General features: G+C 39.3%; 2 protein-coding genes across 4 annotated transcripts in view; one reads left to right on the top strand and one right to left on the bottom strand.

The window, feature by feature from the left end:
* Nucleotides 1-8,779, top strand: part of orc5 (origin recognition complex, subunit 5) — a 36,372-nt gene extending 27,593 nt beyond the window's left edge. The window contains exons 1-15 of one of the 3 annotated variants that reach the window (XM_026327025.2): nt 96-102; nt 369-495; nt 1,040-1,132; nt 2,238-2,423; nt 2,802-2,876; nt 3,712-3,823; nt 4,160-4,290; nt 4,380-4,428; nt 4,615-4,705; nt 4,862-4,917; nt 5,217-5,329; nt 5,924-5,971; nt 6,053-6,163; nt 6,566-6,678; nt 6,784-8,779. In XM_026327025.2, coding sequence (XP_026182810.1) covers nt 385-495; nt 1,040-1,132; nt 2,238-2,423; nt 2,802-2,876; nt 3,712-3,823; nt 4,160-4,290; nt 4,380-4,428; nt 4,615-4,705; nt 4,862-4,917; nt 5,217-5,329; nt 5,924-5,971; nt 6,053-6,163; nt 6,566-6,678; nt 6,784-6,829 — 1,335 coding nt within the window. In that variant the 5' untranslated portion in view covers nt 96-102; nt 369-384 and the 3' untranslated portion in view covers nt 6,830-8,779. The other 2 variants (XM_026327028.2, XM_026327026.2) reach the window with 2 other exon arrangements.
* guca1aa (guanylate cyclase activator 1Aa) lies at nt 8,765-10,905 on the bottom strand. The gene is made up of 4 exons (XM_026327031.2): nt 10,708-10,905; nt 10,062-10,211; nt 9,890-9,983; nt 8,765-8,925 (listed from the first exon to the last, which is right to left on the bottom strand). Exons 1-4 carry the CDS (start codon nt 10,903-10,905, stop codon nt 8,798-8,800), a joined length of 570 nt encoding a protein of 189 aa, XP_026182816.1. The 3' UTR covers nt 8,765-8,797.
* Between the last annotated feature and the right edge of the window lie 712 nt (nt 10,906-11,617).

The raw sequence follows: 11,617 nt of genomic DNA, 5'->3' as shown, positions 1-11,617 counted from the left end.
CTACCGTTTAAAACTACATTACCCATAATGTAGTGGTGAGCGGTGATTGGCTGGTAACCGAACACCGTCATTTGACGTAATCTGAAGGCGCGGGAAACTTCAGTGAGTGTTTTGGCCCGTGTGTGTTTGTTTGTAACAGTAACTTTTGTTTTCACGCTATTTTAAGCCTGTTACGTGTTTTATTTCCAGGTGGTGACATGTCTCCCGCACTGTTTTGTGTACGTTTTGTTTGAACACTGCAGTTTGTCGCGTCCAGTTTAATGCTCGGCCAAGCTAGTTGGCGTTAGCCCTCTTGTTTTTAGCCGCATTTCTTCGACATTTGTAAACATACTATAACAACATTAATACATTGGCTTGTAATTGGAAAGGACGAGGGGCGGGATCATGGCGCTGTTACAACATCCAGGGTATGAGGAGGAGAAGCTGCAGAGGGTCGCAGAGCAGCTGCCCTGCAGGGAGGTCCAGGCTGGGACGCTGCTGGCGCTGATGGGACAGGTGTGTTTATTAATAAGATTTTGCTTCTGATAGCTTTATGTGCTGGGTTTGTAAGATAAGAGAAATCATTTCAAATGTTTCTGTCACCAGAAAGTTTCAACATACTTGTTCTGACTGCTCTTTGAGACCCTGAGCAGCAAACAGAACCAGAGGACAATGTTTAGAAACGTCGTTTTATTGTAGCACCTTTCAGACAATGCAGCTCAAAGTGCTTTCATCAAAATGTATAAAACAGATTCAGCACCTTTGTGGTGATTTGTTTTGCGAGTTTATAGTTGAATAAAAGACCTTTTCCCATTTCTTACTTTGTTTCTTACTTTTCATAGACAGTCAATCATATAAATAAGTTAGTTCCAGCCTTAAAACATTTAGAGAGAGGGAGGACAGAGTAAGGCTTTGGGCTCAGATGAGATTATTAATGGAATTACAAAATTTACTGAACACAAAACAATATTCATTTTTACTATTTCAGCGTACTCAAACATACAGTACACTACAACAAAAACAAAGTACTAATGTTATGTGCTGTATTTCGTTCTTCCAGCCACAGCAGTACAGCTACCCTTCAATCTTCATCTATGGTCATCGGGCTTCTGGAAAGAGTCATGTGATGAATGTTTTGCTGAAGGAACTCGAGGTGAGGAGGAAACATTTCAGTTTGTGGACCCCCAGCAATGAGAAATAGTTTCTCTTCTGTTATCTCCAGTTCTACACCGCGGAGAGAGAGTTAAGGATTGAAGCATTAGTCAGGCTTGTGTCACTGTCTATTTAATGTGGAAAGGTTTGAGTCGCAGACTACTTTAAGCTTTTATATAAACTTTGCACAGATGCTGGCTTGAGTCATTCAGAACTTTCTTTATCAGACTGAATGCTTAGTCCTTGAAAGTATTTCAGTAGCAATAAGTATATTGAAAGAAAAAAAGTTCAGGGTGGCAACTTGACCTTTTTAATAAGCTTTATTGTTCTGGCATGTTTCAGAGAAAGCTTGATTTCTCAGTGTACACAAAGCTTAGTGTGTGTACTTTCATTGTGTGTGCGAGTTTTCTTCCTGATTTAAAATTTATGGCTAGAATAAATCTGTGTCTTTAGAAAAACTATTTTACAGCAAATCTTTTTGTAGGAATGAAATATAAGGACGAAACTCTTCAATTTTGAGTGATCTGTTTCACACTTTGGGATTTTGGCCTCAAAAAGATGCTTTTGACAAGTTATAGTCAGCACAAATGTGGACAGTCTTTTTAGCTGAATACAATTAAAGTGCAGAGCCTCCTTATTTCACAAGCATCTTAGCTTTCTTATCATTTATGTTGAATTTATATTTTTTGTTACTGTTTTGTTGTGAGAGGTATTTTTGTTATTGATTTTTTTTCTGACAGTTAATCATTTGGTCAAATGTCAAAATAGACTGGGGATTAAAAGACCCTCATGAAACCTCTGAGACACATAACTTTGGTGGTTTTGCGTGAGGAATGACTGATCTGTTTTATTATTCAGATAGTTTCCGATTTAGATATTTGAATTGTCTATCGTCAACTTATATTTGGTGTGATTTAACTTCCCATTGCTTTTGTTAATTACACCATAATGCAGCAGAGGAGAACTGTGATATGTGTCATTTCACTATATTAGATTATAATGCTGAGCTGAAACTAAAGGAAATGGCAGAATAAAGACAATGTGAACATGTGTATTAACATCATACATATCAAATTGTATTTCGTCATTCCTCCTCCTCTCTGCAGCTGCCTCACGCTACAGTCAGCTGCGTTGAATGCGTTTCTGTCGCGTTGCTGTTTGAACAAGTGCTGCTGTCCTTCTTTGGCTGTGATGCTGCCTCACTGCTCCCCCGCAGTCCCTCCCTGTCTGACTTTGTACGCATCTACAGAGAGCAGTGCTCCCAGTCTCCTGCCAGGCAGACGCGATACATTGTGAGTGCCGTGCACTTTACACTCAACCAGAAGAATCGCTCCTCACTTGGCACGCCAGAATAGTCCAATCCATGGCATGTCAAATAACTTATTCTTTTTGATGTGTCATGTAAATGTTTGTATGATATGATTAAAAGTGATAACATATGCAAATAGATACTAAACAAAGCTCCAGATGCTTTAGCTTGGAGAAAATAAGGCTGATTTTCCAGCAGTACAGGAGTGGGTTTAATCTGGTATATTGGCTTTATTGTTATTTATGTTTTGCAAGCTCATTGCAGGAAGTGCAGGAAAATGCCATAATAAAACATTCATTCACAACCTCTGTTTAACACGTATAGTAAAATGAGTTCAAACATACACATTTATATTTTTCAGGTAATGGAAAAAGCTGAGATTCTGAGAGACACTGATGCCAATCTCCTCCCTGCTCTCTTACGTCTTCAGGAATTGGTGAGAATGCAGCAAGCTCTGTGTTATCTGTTAAATGAGCCACTTTATTTTTGTTGCACTGTGCAGATGATGAAGAGGGACTGTAAGAGCTTCTCTTGTAATGAATGACCTTGAGCTGAGTGTGTGGAGCTCGTTCATAACACTGTTAAGAAGCAAGGATGGCAGCCACTCACAGCATTTTAATTAAAGACAGTAAGACTAACAAGATTAATGCAAGTTGTTTTATTCCTGTGAGTTTGAGACGGAATCTGACTTTTCAGTGTTCTGGAGCTGCAGTGCTGCTTCACAGGATTTTGTACTGATAGTAAGGATGCAGATTTACATGTATGTGATGGATCTTAAAGGATTGTTGTGTCTTATATGTTTTATATAATTCTATGATGAGAAGAGCTACTGGCCTTTGGTGCTGTATTTATGATAAATAGCCCTTTTCCAAACTTCAACTGTCTTAACATTGAAGGCACATTATCTAGGCCAGGCAGGATGTATCTGTCAATGTGCGTAATTACCTTTTCAATTATAGTCAACACAATAGAGCTTGTTCAGAATATCCAACTTAAAATTATATAAATTAGTAAAAAAAATCTTTACTTTTGAAAAGCTGAAGTCAGGGAATCTTTGGAGTTTCTGGTTGACTTATTATTAAAAGAGATAAAAGAAATTAATTTCTGTCAGTTAACTCATCAATTTAGCACAAAATAAATATATTAAATACAAATTCAAGAAGGTAGGAGCGTCTGTAGCCATGGAGCCAAAATCTATTTGGTGTGTAAACACTTGAATTGACTCCACTTGTATAAAACTGCTCTTATTTGTACATCCATGTGCTCTGGAGGTTGAGGACAACGTCACCGTCATCCTGCTCAGTGAAATCGTCTGGGACACATTCAGACCAAACACTGGCTGCTTCGAGCCGCTTCTGCTCAATTTCCCCGACTACAGTAAAGGTAATATTGTTCGTACACGACATCAGCCAGCGTCATGAATAACATCCAACACACTAGATAACGATGACGCACAGTTGGTGAAAACAGTGTGAGACATGAGATCTGTACCTGTGATTTTGTTCTAACACCTTAGGAAGCGACTGTGGGGGAGAATGTTGCATTTTAAAACACCACTGTTTAAACTCAGTACTTGGAGGGGTTGAAAACTTGTACTTGATATGTGAGAATCTCTTGCTAGTTTTGGAGAGATTTTACTTTTTATAATATACCTGTTTTTGGGAGCCTGTGATAACACTGATCTTAAATATAATCAGCGTCTGTGTCCGTTATTCAAAGGTGAGCTGCAGCAGATCTTGTCTCAGGACAGACATCCTTCATATTCAGCTGAGTTTTACTCCTCCTACATCAACATCCTGCTGGGAGTCTTTTACTCGGTCTGCCGGGACCTCAGAGAGCTACGCCACCTGGTCAGCCACACTCACTGTCTCCTAAAATGTTTCATTGTTTTAACTTTCTTTCAGTCCTGCATCAATATCTGTTTTTTCTTTTCAAATAGGCTGCCCTCAACTTTTCAAAGTTCTGTGAGCCTTTGGCAGACGGAAAAGGTAATACATAAAAAAGGTGTATTTTAAAATACCTCATTTTAACCTCTTGTGTGGGTTCTTCACTTTAACACTACACAGTCTCTTGGTCTGATTACGACTCTTCCACAGATAAGGCAGCTGAACTTTGACTCCCCACATGCTGATATTGTGGCTTTTTTAATAATTTACTTTATTTTTTATGTTTAGTGAAAGAAACCGACACACACAAGCTGTGGAGAAATATTGAGCCTCATTTGAAAAAAGCCATGCAGACAGTTTACCTTCGAGAGGTGTCCAGGTCTGTGTTTCTTACATGAGTCTCATGAAATAATCAATTTATGTCCCGTTACAATAGACTCATGCTGATGAATAATTCTGCCTGTTTGCTGCCTTGAATAAGTGTGATTTGTGATGCTCTGGCTTCTTTTCATCAGTGTTTTATCTTCCTTTTTAGTCTTCAGTGGGAGCAAATTCAGCAAATGGAGGAGAAAGAAGCTGGAGTCTTGAGAGGTACCAGCACACACTGAGCCCTGTTGCACTTGATGGTATAACATGGTTGCAGAGCAGATGTTGAACTATAAAACCACTAAGGCTGCAGTGACACTGGATTTATGATGAAATTGTGATGTCATTTTTTCTCTGCAGGTGATACTTCGTAATAATCCTTTACATCAAAACTAAATAAACCAAATCTTCCGTTGCTTTGCACATGATGCATTAATGATGTTCTCTATAAAGCCAGACATGTAGTTCTCTAGTAGGACTTACAGTGCATCTGAGTTGACTGCACTTATTTCTCTATTTTAAAGGGTTGTCTGCTCACACTCATGTTGAACTGCCTTATTACTCCAAGTTCCTGTTGATTGCTGCCTACCTGGCATCTTACAACCCTGCCCGCACTGACAAACGCTTTTTCCTCAAGGTAGGTCACCTTTATTTTACTTTCATAGGCGTATTCCACACTTTTACTTTCATAGGCATGTAATTAACAGTACAAAGGTGACAGGACACCAGGGGGAGATATATAAAAGTCCCCAGCCATACTTCAGTTAGGGTATGTTTCACAATTTGTGCACAGCTACGCATCACAATGTCACTTGCAAACAGCTGATAAATGGACTGGAAGTGTGGCATTTGTTTAGGTTAGAGAATGTTTTAAAGCTGACATGAGGACACATTAACTACAAATTCACTTTGCATGTTGCAGATCTGGTTTAAACTCACCCCAGAATATAAATACAAATACAAAGCCAGCATCTTAAACCCATCGGCCAGGAAACCTCAAAAATTGTCTTTAAAGATTTTACAACAAGGAATTCTGTTATGCTAGTATTATTATTCTTATTATTATTAGTGCAGTAGTAGAAGCGTGCTTCTCTGAGTTTGAGGGCAGAGTATCATATGTTTTACAAAATAAAAAGTATTTTTAAGTCATTTGTACTTTGTGATATGTCAATAAAATGGAGATGGTCTGTGTAAATAAATGTTTTCATATCCTTCTGTTCCCTCCCAACAGCACCATGGTAAAATAAGAAAAACAAACTTCTTGAAGAAAAATGAAAAGGTGATGATCCTCACACAGTACTTGCTTTGACATTAGTTAGTCTCAGTCAGAGGTTTCACATAACTTGTCAAATTTTTCCAGACAAGTAACCACCTTCTGGGGCCCAAGCCTTTCCCTCTGGACCGCCTGCTTGCCATTTTCTACAGCGTGGTGGACAGCAGAGTTGCTCCTACCGCCAGCATCTTCTCCCAGGTGACAGAACAATTCCTGAAGAGTTTTGACTTTTAACTGACTTTTTTTGTGACCCCCAAAGCTCTCTGTGAAAGACCTCATATAGCTGAAACTAGCTCTCGCTGAATAATGAAAATAATTTCATTTCATGCTTTTCCTCCCCATAAGACAAAGATATTATACACCATATAATCAGAGGGTGCAAATGGTGTTCTGTTACATTAAATCAAGTCTAATGACCACAGTGACCATAGTGTCTCAGTTGAGTGTCCTTCCCATATGGTCACAGGTTTTTGGGATCAGTGGCCAAATGCGGATCTATTTATAACCCTGAGCGTGAAATAGTTTTAGGAAATTATGCTTAACCCATATCTGTGCAACTGGCTGTCCTCATCCAGTGACTGTGGTTTATTCTCCCGTTAGATCTCCTCCCTGGTGACCTTGCAGCTGTTGACTCAGGTCAGTCATGATGACCAGCTCGATACCCCAAAGTATAAATGTGCGGTGTCCTTGGATTTCATCTGTGCCATTTCCAGGTGTGTGCGTGTGTTAGTTCACATGACTAAGACTGAATTATTCACACAAATTTACCTTTTACACTGTCGTAACTGAGAATGTGTTTTGTGGGATTATTCTTTCAGGACGGTGAGCTTTGACATCATGAAGTATCTGTACGACTTCCTGTGAACCTGCTGTGAATAAAGAAGAGACTAAATTCAACACAGACACAGTAAGACAAAGGGGATTTCACTCTACAAGTAAAAACGTGAGGACAAGCGCTGGGTAAAGCTGAAACTACTGTTGAGAATTATGTGAAGGAAATTGAATCCAATTATGTCGCTGCCCCCTTGTGGTTGAGAAATGAGCTGTGGCAGGACCTTGAGGTGGTGACAACACATCTCACCATCCGTATTAAATATTTGCATTTGACTAAAAATAAATGCCATATTGGTAATTCCACTTAATCTAGATTTTAGTGTTTTATAAATATTTATATTCAATCGCAAATTGTTTTGCTGTAATTTGTTTCTTCAGCTTTATATGATTAGCACTTTTTTAAAGAGAGAGCTCTACATAGACAAAAAGCCATAAACATTGAAAAACCAGAATAAAATATATGAAAGGAGAACAACACTCAACAAACAAAAGGACAGCCAGTGTGTCTTATGTAGTTGCATAATGTGAATAAATGTTGCCGTGGTGCAGCTGTGGTGTTTGTACCTGACATAGAGCGACCCTGGCACCACACAGGTGAATCATCATCTTTGCTCAAAGCAAGGATTTTTGTTTCTATAGTGTGATTTGTCCTGTTGTGTGATGATACTGATTTCAGAGGATGATGTTGATATCACGGAGAAATTCACAGGCTTGTCTGCTCCCTTAATTGGGCAGTTAACTTGACCTTTTGGCTTGTAAACCCTTAAAATACTATTAAATTGAAATCAGGTGCATTTGTTTGGTTGAAGTTTCTTAATTCTTCTTAAGCCTGCATTTCCTAAAATTATCCAGTAATTCACAAGAAAAGATTATATAAAACACTGAAAAAATAAACCTTTGTGTTCCCCTTCCTGTTAATCTTGAGAGTCCTCAGATTTAACTCTCAGCCCCCTGGTTCAGAGCCACCGACTTAGTCAAATCTTTGCTCTTTAAAATAGCTCAATGTACTTGGGCTGTTTTAGGAAAAACTCTCTTCTGCTACTTAAAGGTCTATTTATTTTGTACAACATGCATCATTGCTTTTATAAAATACTGGATAGTTCTTTCCTTTAAGTTTCTAAAAGGTTACAAGTCTTTTTAAAATATATGTTTTAAAATTTTCTGAGAGATGGTTGGCTGCATCAGGCTGAATTACAGCTGACTACATGTTGTGCTGAAGCTACAGTACCTGCTATTTAGGAGAAACATTATACAGATGATTGCAAGTGCTCATTTTTTATTGTACAAATCAGAAAAAGCAGAAAAAACACAATCTGAAGTATTCCAACAGAAGGCACCAATCGAACGCAGCCAAAAAAAACATAATATACTGGATAATGTATCTGTAATTTTGCAAAATAGGAAGCAAATCATTCAGCCAAACACCCACACAGAGAAATTCTATCCAAGCAGAAGCCAGTATTTTACTTATTGTCATTTCAAACATAAAATAGTTAATAACATAAAAAGATAAAAAAATTGTAATTGCACATTACTGGATATCTATGGAGACTTTGACCTGTTTCTCTTACTTAATCAAATTATGGATGTTATCGCTTCCTTTTGTAAAGCCCACAGACGGGAGCGGCTGAACAGAGATTTGTGTAATTTCATGCAAAGAAAACAGATGATTTGGAAAGCACAGCTGAGTGCACGTAATTGCCACTCTAGTGCACTATCTCCCACTCCTATGCCTCAGTGTATCTGAGGGTAAGTGGGCAGAGTGAGAGATCATCCCTCATGCCAAGGTGGCCTTGGGAGAGCTCAGCATCATTAAACAATGACTGGTCTGCAGATGTGGACTGAGTCATTCAGATGCATGTGTGTCACTCTCTTAGAAGTTGACAACAAGAAATGTCAGCGCAAGCGAAACACTGGTATCATAATAACCGGGAGAATAGAAATGCTAAGCGAAGCCCTCGGGTTAAGTCATGAGTGAGGATGAGGTGATTGTACATCCTAGATGCTGTGCCTCCTGTTGTGGATCATGGCCACAATGTGGGTGAGATCGAGACTTTTCATCATCACCTCCATGAAATCATCGTCACTGCGAGCACCGGCCACAAACTCCTCCAAGGACAGCTCGCCTATCAGAGGAGACAAATATTGTAGAAATATGAAATTTTCCACTCAGTTCCTAATGAAGTCAGGTTTAAAGGAGTATTCTGCTAATTTATTATTGTACTTATTTGTGTAATAAATGAATTCTGAACAGTGACATGAAAAATAAACTTTCCAATCCTGTGTTAAATCTTCATTTATCACTTTATCTTTCTGAGTATTTCTCTATAATGAAATGCTTCTCTTGTTTTTCTGTGGAACATAAAATGTTGTTGAAGACTCACCTTGACCTCAGGGAGCTGTTACATACATTTGCCCAATCAGATGTGATGTAGGGTGACTAACCCTCACCCTGCCAACATTTTTAGCCACGTTTGACCATTAGCTCATAACTAGCCTGCAGAGTCGTATCATAGTGTGAAGGACGTGTTTGGATTTCAGCTGGCAAAAACTTTGGTTACATATCTAAAAAATCTGATTTATTCATTCCACCCTTGTCTTCTTCCTCATTTGCCAACGCACATGTGGGAGGAACAAAACAAATAGAGATGCCTCGCATCAGCCAAAGTTCAATGTAAGTAATCCCATGTTTAATGGACATGACACTATTAAGTCAGTGTCATCACAACAGTCCTGAGTCATCAGAGCATGTAAACGTTATTAGCCTTCTTATCTCTACCTCCTGCTTCAGTTACATCAATTGAGGCAATTTCATTCTCTCGATCCACTAAAGGATTCTCCCTAAGACCTGTTAACAGACTTTGCTATGTTTGAGTTCTCCTTTAAGTGTCTTTATTTGTGAAGGAGTTGAATTAGCATCTTTTTTAACGGGGCTGTTATTGTGTTTAACAGCCACCTACCATACATCTTTTTTTTCTTTCTCATTGTTTCCTGACTCAACACTGGAGCTGATAAATGTTTAAGCACAGTCCACCCACCATCGATTTCTTTCTAAATCTCTGTCTCCGCACGGTGCCAGAACACACTCACCATCTCCATTTATATCAATCCTGTCAAACACACGGTTGGTGAAATCCTCAGCAGTTGTTTCCTGATTTTCATTCCCATTGATTGCTCGAATGGCCTGAAGGGGAAAGGACTGAAATCAGTATGCCATGTTGAGACCAGGACCGTAAACCTGCAGGTGCATGATAGATTGTACCTTTATGATGTTGAGGAGCTCATGACGGTCAATGCAGCCGTTTCCATCTACATCATAAAGTTTGAAATACCAACGCAGCTTGTGCTCCATCTTTCCTCGCATCACCAGACTGAGGGCGGCCACATACTCCATGAAATCTATGTAGCCGTCCTATTAGCAGAATTAGCAGGGAGATGAGGATTGTGCAGCTTACCACATTACCTCGGACTGTGATGGCATGTGATTATTAAATAATTTAATCAAACAGAACAAACGAGTTTCATTGATCACGAAAAATGATAATCATTAGTTGCAGCACTAATCTGTTTCTGAAAACACTGCTTTTTGAAGAACGGTGTTATTTATGGTGTCTGAGTAACTATACTTTTTTAAGATGGAACAATGAAAATTTAATCAGTATATTAAGCAACAATGTCAAAATCTGTAGTTTTAGCTTCACTCATGGTAATTTGATGGTTTTGTTCAGGGTAAATGATGGACGGATGGATTTAAAGTTACTAAAAAGAAAACTGCAAGATGTGCCACAAACCAATAATCTTAGACGAACCATCACACCCTGCCGTCTTTAAAATCTTTCCCCCTCTACAGTCAAAGTGTGAAACCTCTTGGATTTATTTTTGTGTCTCAACAAAATGGAGAATCTTACCTTGTTCATGTCAAACGTACGGAACATCTGCTCTATGTAGGCGTTGGCCTCAGGGTCCAAACCTTTCATGCCGAAGAACTGCTTGAACTCGTGCAGAGTGAGCTGACCTGAGGGGCACTCAATCATGAACTTCTTGTACCAGAGATGCATCTCCACGGCCTGCAGATCGTCTACAGTGCTTCCTGTTGAGTTACCCATTTCAGATACTCAAGTGTGTCTTTAGATAAGACAGTTGGAGCCTTTTAGAGCTGGTGCACCAACCTCTCAGCCCTATTGGTCTACTGTGAAGCAGAGAAGATCCCTCTTCACAGTCACACAACAGCAGGACTAAGTGTCAGACCAGCAGCTGGTCGAGGCCTTTTGTAGCTGACTGTGTTTGAGGTTGAGGTGATTCACGCCCCTCAGTGTCCTAATCACTGGCTGTAATCCAGGCAAACCCTGCAGATGATCGGCTTTCTCATCTTGTTAAAGGTCAAGTTGATCACCCTTCTGTCTCCATTCACGTTTTCCCCTGAGATGTGCTGACACACACAATACAGCTTTCATCCCTCACATGGAGATGCAGGACATCCGACACGGTCGGTGTTCTGAACTGATGGGATACACCCTGCTCAGCAATGTGCGACTAGAAGGCTATAGCTGCTGCAGCTTTAGTGCTCTTGGTAAAAACTAAGCACACTACTGCTACTCCCTCCATTAAACACTGGAGGAAGATTAATTCCACAATCTCTAGCCAGTTTTGTTTTAATACAAAATTCTCTTTATTGTAGTTTTTCTCTGTTGTAGCTCAACAGGGAAACACAAAGAGAATTTTATACTAAAAAAGATTAACTTTGTAAGATACCCACGTGGTTTGACTAACTTCAACTGCTGGTGCCTCATATGAACTCGAGGTATAAGTGCACAAAAT

This window comes from Mastacembelus armatus, chromosome 23, assembly GCF_900324485.2.
Source record: "Mastacembelus armatus chromosome 23, fMasArm1.2, whole genome shotgun sequence".
NCBI lineage: Eukaryota > Metazoa > Chordata > Actinopteri > Synbranchiformes > Mastacembelidae > Mastacembelus > Mastacembelus armatus.
The sequence above is the reverse complement of the archived record's forward strand: the minus strand, read 5'-3'. Positions and strand labels throughout refer to the sequence as shown.